The sequence below is a fragment of the Etheostoma cragini genome, chromosome 15 (genome assembly GCF_013103735.1).
Source record: "Etheostoma cragini isolate CJK2018 chromosome 15, CSU_Ecrag_1.0, whole genome shotgun sequence".
Lineage (NCBI taxonomy): Eukaryota > Metazoa > Chordata > Actinopteri > Perciformes > Percidae > Etheostoma > Etheostoma cragini.
Window position 1 is genome coordinate 6,542,888 of NC_048421.1, and position 15,686 is coordinate 6,558,573.

Genomic DNA, 15,686 nt, shown 5'->3' on the forward strand with positions numbered 1-15,686 from the left:
TTAAAACAACTCCTCAGAGAAGAAAACAGCTAAACAATAAACTGTATTTGTGTTAGTAAATGGTTTTGGTAATTGTCTAACCTGAGATTTACAGGGTTTTGCTTCTTTTAGCTGGAGTTCGGATTTGGGTTAAAATTACAATACATAGTACTGCACAGTCTGCAGATAGATTAAATGTCCAAACTGTTTTTCAGCTGTACCATTCACTCAGCTGTCCAAGTTGTCTAGTGTTTTGTCATTTATCTTTATTGTTATATAAAACAGCAATTTCATTCACATAATTTAACAGGTAAACTAGCAGACATTTTTCTGTGCACAGCAATTTGGTTTTTGAATATAGTATCCCACAGCTTTTTTGTTCCTAAATAGAGCACGGCGTAAATTCCTTCAGGAAGACTTCTCAGCTTCCCTAAGTAATCACTTTTCTCTCTCTAAACCAAACAGCTGTTAGAGGCGTTCACTTTTATTTTAACCTATCAGAAGTGGCTACGAATTTCACGAGCCAATCACAGCATGACATTCCTGTTTTAAACCTATCTCTCTTTGCTCCCCAGTTATCATTTCAGGCTAAGAGCACAGCCCTCCTCCTCCCCTTGCCCCTCCGGTCTTCATCATACACGGCTCCTGGGTCGTCCTCCGACAGGCCACTGCCGTCGTCCCCTCGGTTTGGTCTTCGGGCTCCTCACACCACCATCAGTGTCCAGACTCCACCGGGGGAATATCTTTTGGCGTTCTACCCCTTTAGAAAACATAATTTAATAACAATGGAGTCTAATCTCCAAAGACTGTACATTTCCTATCATGCATATGTACAATGAATCTTTGAATATCTGCAACGAAGTCTCGCCTGATTCAAATTTTCGAATTTTCTTCTCAAGGCTCAAGTTTCTCTCCTTTTTTTGTGAAAATTCCACAATTTCAATACTGTAACCTTTCAAAGATAAACTAATGCCAGTCTGCATCAAACTAAATTGTTCATTTAGTTAATCCCGCTTTGAAAATAAAAATTACAAGTTTATCTTGCTTCACTGCACTTGCAGTAACAAAGGGTAAAAATGAATCAAACCAGTGTTTAAACAGAAGTGAAGCCATAAAGTGACAGCCATGAGTCAGACAAATTTGTAATCACTTTAGGGGTGGTGTAAAAGTGTTTTCACATGAAGCAGACAGTGCTCAACACATACTGCATATCATTTGTTTGTCAGCCTATTGCACAAAGAATACTGAAAGAATGTCCCATGTACAGTAAACATTCATTTTCCAGTTTTACCAAACTGTAACTGAGATCAAAGTTAGATCCAGTTCCTCCCTGTGAGGAGGAGTTGATGCAAAACTCAGATATCTTCCACCTCTACTTATCTGACAGCAGAGAGGAGGACAGAGAACAGTGGACACACAGTTCAACATGATGGACTATAGGACAGGACTGCTGCTTTTAACTCTCTGCTGGGCAGGTGAAAACTTTCACCGATCTTGATCTTACTTAATTTATTTGTTTTTGTTTTCATACAATGTTTTTTGTCCTTTTGACAGGTGTTGATGGTCAGACTCTGACAGAATCTGAACCAGCAGTTAAAAGACCTGGAGAATCCCACAGATTGACCTGTACAACATCTGGATTCACATTCAGCAGCTACGCTATGGCCTGGATCAGACAGGCTCCTGGAAAAGGACTGGAGTGGGTTGCTGCTATCAGTTATCCTTCTGGTGACAGCAAATACTACTCTCAGTCAGTTCAAGGCCGGTTTACCGTCTCCAGAGACAACAGCAGAGAGCAGGTTTATCTGCAGATGAACAGTCTGAAGACTGAAGATTCTGCTGTTTATTATTGTGCTCGAGAGCCACAGTGACTGGAGTTGGTTGAGCAGCTGTACAAAATCCTACAGTATTCATTCTTTCACAATGGTAGCGCAAAAGCATGAAATATTTTTCATACAATGTACAGGTGTGAAGTGTTAACAGTTGACACAGCCAGCCTTTTTGACTGTGCAGCCAGGTCAACGTCTGACCATCACCTTTCAGGTCTCATATTCTGTTAGATAGATAGATAGATAGATAGATAGATAGATATTTATTGATCCCAAAAAAATGGGAAATTACAGTGTTACAGCAGCACACAAAATATACATACATACAATATACATGAAATAATAATAATTATAATAACAAAATATAAGAATAAAATATAAGAATGTAAGAACAAATATTTAAGTATATACAAGATCGGAAAAACAAAATGTGCAACTGTTTACATATAAGTATGCTAAAAAATGTAAATGAACCAATCGTTCCGGTTGCCCTTATTGCAATATTGTGGTGTCTCAGAGTGTCATCTAGCAACCAGGGATGAAGTTAGTAGCTACAACACAGCTTGGATCAGACAGCCTGAAGGGAAAGGACTGGAGTGGATTGGAATGAAATATACTGGAGCTTCAAACTACAAAGATTCACAAAAAAATTTATCTAAATGGACAGAATGTTCAGCCTGAAGACACTGCTGTGTATAACTGTGGCAGATACACACTCTGGTTAAAGTTTCTAGGGAAACTGTGCAAAAAAACATTAAGAATGTATTTTTAAACAGACCAACAGGAGGCAGTAGGAGACCATAAATATGAAAAGATTAAAAAAGGGGAACCCAGTGACAGCAGCAGAGGAGTTTGTAGTTTTACACTGTGTTTTATTTTTTACCAAGCAATGTCATGATGAAGAACTGACTGAGTCTCAGTTTTACTACTGTCGTCTAAACGTGTTTTCCTTTGTGTTATAAGGTTTGTCGAGAATGAGAACACTTATTTTAAGAAATTGTATGAAATAATAATCACACACTGTAATGCTGGCTGTAAAACTGGGTAGCACTTTTCGTCATTCAGTAGTTACACATTTGAGTGATCAAAAAACACAAAGTTTCCCAAGTACCTTTTATTGGGCTTTTACATGCTCTTACTACTTTCTCATAGCACCAGATTATTCTAACATTCCATATGTGGACACATAACCATTAATTACTGCATTGAACAAATTAATTATTTGATGAGCAACACCTACAAAAAGACAATCACAAAGTTAGCCAACTATCAAGTTAACACAATAGTTAATGTGTGATTGCTTGAGAGTCAGATGAGAAGATCAATGTAATTCCAATATGTGTCTGTGTTACATTTCATTTCCTGTAATAAATTTGTAAATTAATAAATAGTCTTAATTACTTGTTACAAGACAGTTAGTCATATCATAGCCTGTCAGTGTCTTTCTCTATGCAAAGGGAACTTCCTCACAGTCTGCTATAAAGACTTGATATCATGCTGTTAGTTGCAGCAGAAGAAGAGAAGCTCCCATCAGATCACCTTCAATAGCAACCATGTTCTCTGTAGCTCTGATACTGCTGCTGGCTGCTGGATCCTGTGAGGAGCTTTCAGTGGATTCACACTAATACACACATTAGAAACACTGAATAATCAGATGAATGGTGGAGATAATGTTGATTTGTGTTTCTACAGGTGTGAACAGTATTGATCTCATCCAGACAGACTCAATGGTTGTGCAGCCTGGACAGTCTCTGACCCTCAGCTGTCAGGTCTCTGGTTATTCTCTGACTAATTACAGCTATGCAACAGGTTGGATCAGACAGAGGGAAGGAAAACCAATGGACTGGATTTCCCATCAGTGGGGTGGAGGAAGCCTTTACCAAAATAACGCTCTGAAGAACAAGTTCAGCTACAGCAGAGACACTTCTGCTCTAACAGTGTCTCTAAAAGGACAGAATGTGCAGCCTGAGGACACAGCTGTGTATTACTGTGTACGTCAGCCCACAGTGATACAAACCACCAACAGACCTGCACAAATACCCAGCAACCAGTACGACTCAACCACACACACTTTTTAAATGTGAACATTAAAATAGACAGCACTCTTTGCAGCGTTAATAAACATTAAGGGTCCTGGAGTTATTTGTTATGAGTTATAGCTATTTGTCAGCTAGTGGCTGGGTTGGCTCAATATGGAGCAGGCCCACAAATGACATAGAGGTCAAATGTTCGAGTCCGACCTGTGACAATTCCCTGCATGTCTTCCCCCTCTAACTCCCCTTTCCCACCTAGTTGCTCTGTCCATTAAAGGCAGAAAAACCCAATTAAAAAATAATCTTAACAGCAGCTTTACAAATAGTATGTCCCTTCTGGTATTTAGTCTAGATTTTCATTATTTTCTGTCAGTCCAGAAATCTGATTCATATTTCACAGTTTCCTCTGCTGTTGTAGAGATACTCTACTTATGGAAATGTCTCTGAATGACATGTTCCCCTTTTAAACCTGCAGAGGGAGGTCTATGCAAACTCTTCCTGTCTCATAAACACACATCTTGTGCCAGAAAACTGGGACGACCTAATATATTTCTGAAACAGTCAGATCAGAGCTCTTAACGACTTCTACCAGAATGGAACATAACATTATCTGGAGTTTATTAATTGTAGTTACTATTCATGGTGAGAAAACAATTCTGATTTACTTCTTCAGTAAAGGTTCAACCTGTGATTTACAAGTTTGGATGATAAAAATTGTTTATCACAATTTCTTTCTTTACAGGAGTTTGGAGTGAGATCAAACTGGATCAGTTTCCCTCTGAGGTGAAAAGACCTGGGGAGACAGTGAAGATGTCATGTGTCATATCTGGTTTTGACATGACAAGCTACTATATTCACTGGATACGACAGAGACCAGGGGAAGCTCTGGAGTGGATTGGGAGGATGGATACAGGTTCAAACTCTGCTAGCTATGGCAGCTCCTTTCAAAGCCGTTTCATCATGACTGAAGATGTTCCCAGCAGAACTCAGTACCTGGAGGTCCAGAGCCTGACAGCAGCAGATTCTGCCGTTTACTTCTGTGCTCGACAGACACAGTGACTGGAGACAGTGGAGCAGCTGCACATAAACCTCTGCAGACAACAACCAGTATTGGGATCTCACTGTAATAACATCTGAGTTTTCGCGCCGCCTGAAAAGCACTTTGATATGTCCACATACAATTTTTATATATTTTTAACTCACGTTAACATATTTATTTTTACAATGATGTTACATCCTTTACAGTAATATACATAGTTGTTTCAATTGTCAAACCATTATCTAAATTGCCAAAGTCTTGTTCATGAATACTAGCAATACATGGTAAAATAGTATGTTTTCTTAACTTATAATAGATGTTGGTGATCAGTATGAAACCTATTATATATATTATTGTAAATGTTCTCATGTGCTTCCTATTTTGCTCACAGAAACCAATGAGAAACAGAGCCTTGATACCAAGATTAAACATCATTTAACAAATCTGAATAAACCTGGTCAAAAACAAAATGTAATTTGTGTATTATAAGAATACATGTGGCTATAGTGTTATTGCTAATAAACATGTTACACAAACTAAGACTCTTGCACATTAACCTCCCAGTTTCATTAAATATATCCAGTCCAGATGTTTCCTCCCTGTGAGGAGGAGTTGATGCAAAACTCAGATATCTTCCACCTCTACTTATCTGACAGCAGAGAGGAGGACAGAGAACAGTGGACACACAGTTTAACACGATGGACTATAGGACAGGACTGCTGCTTTTAACCATCTGCTAGTGAAGATTTTCACTGACATTTATTTGACACAGTTTTAATTTCTGTAACTGAAGTATTTCACATTTTCTGATGTTGCTGGCCAGACTCTAATAGAATCTGAACTAGTGGTTAAAAGACCTGGAGAATCCAACACATTGACCTGTACTGGCTTTAACTTTTGTAGCTCTTGGATGGCCTGGATCAGACAGGCTCCTGGAAAATGACTGGAATGCGTAGCAACTATTGAAAATGATAGTGACAGCATCAGAGCAGAACGGAGAGCAGCTGTATCTGCAGGTGAACAGTCCGAAGATTAAAGATTCTGATGTTTATCATTGTGCTTGAGAGCCAATTTGGTTGAGCAGGTGAAAGAAATCCTGCAGATCTGGTTCTTATAGATTACTTTTTTTTTTTTAGCTTTTTTTTTTTTAAGAAATCATTATTAACTAACCAGAAACCAAAATATTGTTTCAATTTATTTAATTTATTTAAAAGATAGCCCCTTGAGATGTAGCATATAATTTTAGAGGGGGTCCAATCAATTATCACTTCTTTACAAAAAGACAGCAAAACAATCCTTGTAAAGCTATTAATAAAATAAATACTACATACACATTTCAACATCTATGTGGCATCTAAAGTCGGAGTGACAAATAATGTTACATTTTATTTCAGAAAAACCCTAAACGGCGTCAGTCTCAAGTTTCTCTGTTTGCTATGGATTTAATTGAACTCCAAAACAAAACTACAATGTTATACTCAGACCCTTTGAGAGCATGCTTCGCCCCAACAAAAATAAAATATTTAGGTGCTGAATCAGCTGTGACTGCTTTGTCATGTATTTACATAACATTTTGTTGTATAGTTCTCCATTTCATCATTTCAAATCAAGTTCAACATAAACAGATGTGATTTAGAAGTTTGTTAGCTGATTATCACAATTTCTTTCCTTACATTAGTTTGGAGTGAGATCAGACTGGATCAGTCTCCCTCAGCTAGAAGACGGAAGGAGCTGCTGTTTATTCTTGTGTTTGTAAGACTTTGGGTTGAAAGATGAATGAATACCCTAGTAATCCTGAAATAAGGCAAACTTTGACTTCTTTGACTCTTGAAGGAAAAAACTATGTATTCCTTTTAGCAGTAATCCACCTCACTTAGGTAAACAGTAACCTTTTAAATTTGTCCTGGATGTGTTAGGCCGACATTACAGCTTGCACTGTCTATATTGAACTACACACCACACAATCCTGCCCTCTTAGAAATGCACAGAGTTGAAAGATTGTCCGAACACTATGAAAATAAGAGAAACAAATGAACAACATCTTTTTTTTTTTAAAGATTATTTTTTGGGCATTTTAGGCCTTTAATGACAGGACAGCTGAAGATATGAAAGGGGAGAGGGGGGGAGTGACATGCAGCAAAGGGCCGCAGGCCGGATTAGAACCTGGGCCGGCTGCGTAGAGGAGTAAACCTCTATACAATGGCACCTGCTCTAACCACTGAGCTATCTGGGTGCCCATGAACAACTTCTTTAACGTTATATCTCACTCTGTTTCAAATCCTTTCTCTTTCTCTCTCTCTCTCTTAGAGTCCAGCACTCCTCCTTTTCTGACAGAAAACTGTATCTCCCACTGCTACAATATAAATTTACATGCTGATACATAATCCCCGCCCATTCTGTCAACACAATAAATAATCCCCTTTACAGCCTCTGCAGTTGCAGACTGAGTCAAGATCCCACCATGACAGTTGTACAAAGTGTCCTCCTCTTGGCTCTCATTTCAGGTGAGTGAAGTCGGTGTTGAGCGAATGAGGAGAAAAGGAGCTTTGGATGTCTTCTGGGTCCCTGTATTCTAAACTCTGTCATTTTCAGCTGCTCAGAGCCAGTCCCTCACCTCCTCAGAGCCAGTGGTGAGCAGAGCTGGACAACCTGTCACTCTGTCCTGTAAGGTGGACGGACTGTCTCTAGCTCGGCTGCACTGGATTCGTCAGAAACCAGGGAAAGGACTGGAATGGATCGGACGCATTGATAGTGGAACTGGCACAATATTTGCCCAAAGTATCCAAGGCCAGTTTTCTATCACCAAAGACACTTCCAAAAACCTTGTGCACTTAGAGGTTAAGAGTCTGAAACAAGAAGATTCTGCAGTTTATTATTGTGCAAAAGAGCCACAGTGACACACAACACTACTAAGCTGTACAAAAACTGAACAACACAGATCTCTGTGCGAGAAGCGCATGTCAGGCCTGTGAAAACATGTTCCACTGAATGATTGACAATTTATAATCAATCAATCAATCAATCAAACTTTATTTCCAGAGCACAATTAAAAACAACCAGGTTGAACAAAGTGCTGTACATAGACATGGAACAATAAACAGACAGAATACAACACCAGACAAATACAACATACAGTTCTCATGCTGTATTAAAAGCCAGGGAATAAAAATGTGTTTTAAGTCGCGATTTTAAAACCGAAAGGCCGGGGGCCAGTTTGACATGTAGAGGCAGCTCATTCTCAAGCTCGAAGTCTCGGGGCTGCGGCCGAGAAAGCCCGATCCCCTCTACTCTTTAGCCGTGTTTTAGGGGCAACAAGAAGAGACTGGTTTGCAGACCTTCAAGATCTTGAAGGAGCATGTGGCTTCAACAGCTCAGTTATGTAGACTGGAGCTAGTCCATGGAGGGCCTTAAAAACAAACAATAAAATCTTAAAATCAATCCTAAAATAATGAAAGATATTTCATCAATAAACACTGTATTTGTCAGCCTGTTGGGAAGTTTATCAAGAATCAGAGGCTGCATTTGTAAAAAGATAACCATAAATTAAAACATTAATTTAATATATATAATAATAATATGTATAATAATTAAAACCTGTTCAGATACACTTGAAAATCCATGCTTTTCTCGCCTAAATTTTTACCCCAAAAAAAGTGATGCAGTTTCCACATACTTTGGCCCTCTGGGATGATCCTGAGGTCATTGGGAAGTTAACACTCTCAATTTGTTGTTTCTAGTGGAAGTGTGACACTAGGCCTTACTGACACAGAGCTAAACAGGTTAGAACAGAGAATTTCTATTTCCGTCCAAGTAAATCATTTGTAAAATTAATAAAAAACACTACTGTAAGCATATCAAATGGGCTACATACAAAAATAGTACCCTAGCCACATGTCTTAACTTAGAACAGAAAAAATCCAGAAAACAATGACTTAGAAAATGGATTTTACATGAATTTATTTCTACAGGTATGTCTTTGCGTTTATCTTATTTCCTATTTCCAAAAAAGCCCAACAAGTGCAAAATATAATACTTCTGAAATACAAAAACACATCCACATCACTCACACACATACCTGTAATAACTGCATGCATAGATTTATAGGAATAAGTAATCATAATTTGATGAAATGGTGAAATGCCATAAGAAGGCCTTATTTTTGCTTTGACACAGCTGGAGACATCACAGGGTTAGTTTTTTCTGGCCATGTTTGATATCAATCAACTCGTCTTCTTTTTGGCTACACAGGGATGCCAGTTTTATGACCTCTTCTTCTAACTGGTGGGATATACTGTCAATTTTTCCCACATGGGCCCAATGGGGTATGTGGGATTTGATTGGTTTGGCTCAGGGATATCTTGAGATAGACTGAAGCTATTGGCTGAGAACAAAGTTCAGTGGAATCTGCAGAAGGCAGAGAGTCTAATGATGTACGGCGTGACTATGTAGCGCGCCCAGGGAAAAAGATACAAGCGATCAAAATCTAGATTTCTCTACGTCAAAACTTGGCCTGAAACTAGAAGATTGTGAGGGGACCAGATAATTATGGATTACAAGGCTTGGATATTCTAATTATACCTTGGAGTGTTGGCGATGTAGGAAAAAAAAGTTTTTGGCGATCTTTCACCGCTGTGATGGGGAGGTAGGAAAACACACTCGATTAGACTCGAATCTTTCTGTCTTTCTTTACTACAGAACATGATTATAACCGCTGTAAGTCACCTTATTGCTTTGTGTTTGGGCTTGATGGAATCATGAGACTTTAAGCTTTCAAATGATGTATTGCATGTTTTTTTTTTGTCACATGTTTATGACGGTGTAATGCTTGCATTTATGAGGGAAGTCACCTCTTCCTCAAACGGTCCCGTGTACAGGACCGTAGTTCGCAAGACTTAATATATGATAATAATTATATGTACTATATATATATATAAGCTCTTTTTTTAAATATAGCTCTACTGGATCAGACTGTTGTGTAAGGTGAGACCCATAACACAGAGATACAACGGCGGGATAATGAAAAGTGGTTTTAATGATAATATGGGTAGATCCAAGAGAGCAGATGACCGGTCGGAGGGATGGTGGAAGGCAGCTGGAGGGTTCACGAAAGAGTAAGTAACAATCTGGCGCCGACGAGGTGTTTAGCCCGGGCTTAAGAAAGGCAGGAGTTAATGAGATGATGGGTGACAGCTGAGCGGATGATGAACAGGTGATGGTAACCACGCCCCCCTAGGCAGGAACGCCCTCACAGCCAGCCAGAGAGACACAGCAACACAGAGGAGAAGTAGGCCAAAGGTTGGGGGAGGACAGCAGACCACAACACAGACAGGCTCCTGGAAAAGGACTGGAGTGGATTTCCAGAATTGAAAGTGTTAGTGGTAGCAGCAAGCTCTACTCTCAGTCGGTTAAAGGCCAGTTTACCCTCTCCAGAGACAACAGCAGACAGCAGCTGTATCTGCAGATGAACAGTCCGAAGACTGAAGATTCTGCCATTTATTATTGTGCTCGATACACACATTGACTGGAGTTGGTTATCCAGCTGTACAAAAATCCTACATTAGATGGAGGTTATACTAACTGTTATTTACACCTGTACACAATTCTACAGGATTCATTCTTACTGTGCTGTATATCCTTAGTGTGATTATTTGTTGTGCACAAAGGCACATTTATGTATGTACATACAAGAATTGCTGAAAGTTAACCACCACAAATACTTTACATTCTACAAGTAAAGACACCTTGGAACTTAAAAAATGAATAGTAATGTTCCAGTTTCTTTTATAAAATCATTAGAGGACAGTCAGTGTTTACTAGTTTCTCTTTCCTTTGTTACTAAAAGAAGACACTCAGATCTGCTGTTCTCATTGATCTTAACTGGGCGACAGAGACTGGAGTTGTTTGAGCTGTACAAAATCCTACAGAACTCATTCTTACAACAATTATCTCCCATGATAAATATACTTTGTAGTCCAAGAAAATAACACAATACAGTTGAATCAAACACTTGGGGAGAACCACTATATTGTTTAATTAGAAAACAATTTCTAAGCATAACATGGATTTGAATTCAGAAGTCATATTAGTATTTAGGCATATCTTGCTTAGTCCATAACAGAGCTTCATTAAAACAACTCCTCAGAGAAGAAAACAGCTAAACAATAAACTGTATTTGTGTTAGTAAATGGTTTTGGTAATTGTCTGACCTGAGATTTACAAGGATTTTACTTATTTTAGCTGGAGTTCGGATTTGGGTTAAAATTACAATACATAGTACTGCAAAGTCTGCAGATAGATTAAATGTCCAAACTGTTTTTCAGCTGTACCAGTCACACAGCTGTCCAAGTTGTCTAGTGTTTTGTTATTTACCTTTATTGTTATATAAAACAGCAATTTCATTCACATAATTTAACAGGTAAACTAGCAGACATTTTTTCTGTGCACAGCAATGTGTTTTTTGAATATAGTATCCAACAGCTTTTTGTTTCTAAATAGAGCCTGGGGTAAATTCCATCAGAAAGACTTCTAAGCTTAATCACTTTTCTCTGTCTAAACCAAACAGCTGTTAGAGGCGTTCACTTTTATTTGAACTTATCAGAAGCGGCTATGAAGTTCATTAACCAATCACAGCATGTCATTCCTGTTTTAAACCTATCTCTCTTTGCTCCCCAGTTGTCATTTTGGTCTTCATCAAGCAAGGCTCCCTAGTCTTCCTCCGCTTGGCCACCATCAGTGTCTAGACTCCACCGGTGGAATATGTTTTGGCTTTCTACCCCTCAAAAAAACATAATTTCATAACAATGGAGTCTAATCTCCAAAGACTGTACATTTCATAATATGCACATGTACAATAAATCTTTGAATATCTACAACAAAGTCTCTTCTGATTGAAATAGTTAATTTGCTCTTGAGGCTCCAAGTTCCTCTCCATGTCTGTGAAACTGCCACAATTTTAAAACTGAAACCTTTAAAAGAAAAACTAATTCCAGTCTGCACCAAACTAAATTGTTACTTTAATTTATCAAGCTTTAAAAAAACAAAAAAATAAAAAGTTTATCTTGCTTCACTGCACTTGCAGTAACAAAGGGTAAATAAAAAAATGAATCAAACCAGTGTTTAAACATAAGTGAAGTCATAATGTAACAGACATGAGTCAGACAAATTTGTAATCACTTCAGGGGTTTGTCACCCTATTTCAAAAAGTATACTGAGAGAATGTCTCATGTACAGTAAACATTCATTTTCTAGTTTCACCAAACTGTAACTGAGATCAAAGTCAGATCCAGTTCCTCCCTGAGAGGAGGAGTCAATGCAAAACTCCGATATCTTCCACCTCTACTTATCTGACTGCAGAGAGGAGGACAGAGAACAGTGGACACACAGTTTAACATGATGGACTATAGGACAGGACTGCTGCTTTTAACTCTCTGCTGGGCAGGTGAAGACCCTCACTGATCTTAATCTTACATATCTTTTATTTTTATTTCTTTCATACAATGTTTTTATCCTTTTGACAGGTGTTGATGGTCAGACTCTGACACAATCTGAACCAGCGGTTAAAAGACCTGGAGAATCCCACAGATTGATCTGTTCAGCCTCTGGGTTGGACTTTGATGGCTACACCATGCACTGGATCAGACAGGCTGCTGGAAAAGGACTGGAATGGATCTCTTACATCAGCAGTGGTGGCAGCACTCGCTACTCTCAGTCAGTTCAAGGCCGGTTTACCATCTCCAGAGACAACAGTAGAAAACAGCTGTATCTGCAGATGAACAGTCTGAAGACTGAAGATTCTGCTGTTTATTATTGTGCTCGAGAGCCACAGTGACTGGAGTTGGTTGTTCAGCTGTACAAAATCCTACAGTATTCATTCTTTCAGACTGGTAGTGCACAATATGAAGTATTTTTCATTAAATGTATAGGTTTAGCTTTTGTTGTTTTGAGGATTTTAATTTGTTTAATATGCTGTGATTTCCTTTTTTTAACAAAGTAATAATCCTTCCAGCATTAAAAACACTAAAAAGATAACTCAATGATACAAGGTCCAAAGACAGCCCAACAATCTGGTTGTTGAAATTAAACTACTACAAATACTTTACATTTCTACAAAGATACAAAAGACACATATCCGTCAGTAAAGGAAGTGTAGTTGAAGCAAGACATGATAAGGGAGTTTAAAATGAATGTTAGTGTTTCCTTTATAAAATCACTAGAGGACAGTCAGTGTCTAGTTTCTCTCTCCCCTGTTACTAAAATGAAAAACTCAGATCTGCTGTTCTCTTTGAGCTTACTGTAACTGACTGATACTCAAACTCTGACATGATTCATGTTGCTCTGTTCAAAAATGTATAGGTTAATAAGAACTCTTTTCATCAAATACTTTAGTTTCATTGAAATTAGTTCTGACAGAAAACACATAAAAAGAGATGACAGCATTTACTGTTATTGTTTGCATACAGTAAGTGAATTCAATTGCATCATGTATAGAGGTAACTACTACTATTACAAATTAAACAATTTGTAATTTTAGAAGAAAGTCTGGAAAGTATGTGGAAATAATCTGGACTGTTTAAAGTCATCCGTATCTGGATATGACAGTATAACTATCATTTGTTACACAATCTTTTATTTTTTAACAGGTGTGAAGTGTGAACAGTTGACACAGCCAGCCTCTGTGACTGTGCAGCCAGGTCAACGTCTGACCATCACCTGTCAGGTCTCTTATTCTCTCAGCAGCTACTACACAGCTTGGATCAGACAGCCTGCAGGGAAAGGACTGGAGTGGATTGGAATTAAATATACTTACTGCAGGTTCATACTACAAAGATTCACTAAAGAACAAGTTCAGTATTGACTTAGAGACTTCCAGCAAGACAGTGACTCTTAACAGAATGTTCAGCCTGAAGACACTGCTGTGTATTACTTTGCCAGATACACACACTTGTCAATGTTACTAGGGAAGCTGTAAAAAAACATAAAGAATGTATTTTTACACACAGACCGACAGGAGGCATTAGGAGACCTTAAATATGATGTAAAATTAAAAAAAGGGGCATACAATGATAGCAGCAGAGGAGTTTGTAGTTTTACACTTTGTGTTTTATTTTTTACCAAGCAATGTCATGATGAAGAACTGACTGAGTCTTACTATAGTTACCTAAATGTGTTTTCCTTTGTGTTATAAGGTTTGTCGAGAATGAGAACATTTATTTTAAGAAATTGTATGAAAGAATAATCACACACTGTAATACTGACTGTAAAACTTTGTCATTCAGTAATTACACATTTGAGTGATCAAAAAGACATTTTTTTATTATTTACTGCATTGAACTAATCAATTATTTGATAAGCAACACCTACAGTACATTGAGACAATCACAGAGTTAGCCAACTATCAAGTTAACAGAATAGTTAATAGAAATTGTGTGATTGCTTGAGAGTAAGATGAGAAGATCAATGTAATTCTAATATGTGTCTTTGTTACATTTCATTTCCTGTAATAAATTATATGGTTACAATAGTCTTGACTACTTGTTACAGGACAGTTAGTTATGTCATAGCCTGTTAGTGTCCTACTCTATGCAAAGTGAACTTCCTCACAGTCTGCTATAAAGACTTGATATCATGCTGTCAGTTGCAGCAGAAGAAGAGAAGCTCCCATCAGATCACCCTCAATAGCAACCATGTTCTCTGTAGCTCTGATACTGCTGCTGGCTGCTGGATCCTGTGAGGAGCTTTCAGTGGATTCACACTAATACACACATTAGAAACAATCAATGATAAGTTGAATGATGGAGTAAATGTTGATTTGTGTTTCCACAGGTGTGAACAGTATTGATCTCATCCAGACAGACTCAATGGTTGTGCAGCCTGGACAGTCTCTGACCCTCAGCTGTCAGGTCTCTGGTTATTCTTTGACTGATGACAACTATGCAACAGGTTGGATCAGACAGAGGGAAGGAAAACCAATGGACTGGATTTCCCATCAGTGGGGTGGAGGAGAATTTTACCAAAATAATGCTCTGAAGAACAAGTTCAGCTACAGCAGAGACACTTCTGCTCTAACAGTGTCTCTAAAAGGACAGAATATGCAGCCTGAGGACACAGCTGTGTATTACTGTGTACGTCGGCCCACAGTGATACAAACCACCAACAGACCTGCACAAATACCCAGCAACCAGCACGACTCAACCAAACAAACCAATGTTTCAGTCCGACCTGTGACGATTCCCTGCATGTCTTCCCGCTCTTACTCCCCTGTCTCACCTAGTGTTTCTGTCCATTAAAAGCAGAAAACCCCAATTAAAAAATAATCTTAACAGCAGCTTTACAAATAGGATGTAAATGTCCCTTCTGGTATTTGGTCTAGATGAAAATAAAACATCATAGTTTAATTCCCATTATTTTCTATCAGTCCAGAAATCAGTTTCATATTTACAGTTTACAGTTTCCTCTGCTGTTGTAGAGATACTCTACTTATAGAAATGTATCTGAGTGACATGTTCCCATTTAAACCTGTAGAGGGAGGTCTATGCAAACTTTTCCCCTCTTATAAACACATCTTGTTCCAGAAAACTGGGACGGGTTAATATATTTGTGAAACAGTCAGATCAGTGCTCTGAACGACTTCTCCCAGAATGGAACATACCATTATCTGGAGTTTATTAATTGTAGTTACTATTCATGGTGAGAAAATAATTCTGATTTACTTCTTTAGTAAATGTTCAACCCCTCTCCGGGGAACCATCACCTTATCGTGGTGGAGAGGTTTGTGTGTCCCTATGAACCTGAGGGCTGTGTTGTCTG

At 38.3% G+C, this 15,686-nt stretch overlaps 1 protein-coding gene and 4 gene segments (V, D, J or C); all 5 read left to right on the forward strand.

Moving 5' to 3' along the window:
• The window catches only part of LOC117957889, a 7,042-nt gene extending 2,118 nt beyond the window's left edge, over positions 1-4,924 (forward strand). The window contains 1 exon segment of the V gene segment in view: positions 4,625-4,924. Coding sequence covers positions 4,625-4,900 — 276 coding nt within the window.
• The window catches only part of LOC117958146, a 141,947-nt gene that overhangs the window by 68,865 nt on the left and 57,396 nt on the right, over positions 1-15,686 (forward strand). The window lies entirely within an intron of this gene.
• On the forward strand, positions 1,383-1,865 carry LOC117957887. The segment is given in 2 exon segments: positions 1,383-1,454; positions 1,534-1,865. Coding segments are annotated over 2 exon segments (366 nt in total).
• LOC117957896 lies at positions 12,210-12,708 on the forward strand. The segment is given in 2 exon segments: positions 12,210-12,318; positions 12,398-12,708. Coding segments are annotated over 2 exon segments (360 nt in total).
• The window catches only part of LOC117957890, a 793-nt gene continuing 574 nt past the window's right edge, over positions 15,468-15,686 (forward strand). The window contains 1 exon segment of the V gene segment in view: positions 15,468-15,566. Within this exon segment, the coding sequence occupies positions 15,518-15,566 (49 nt within the window).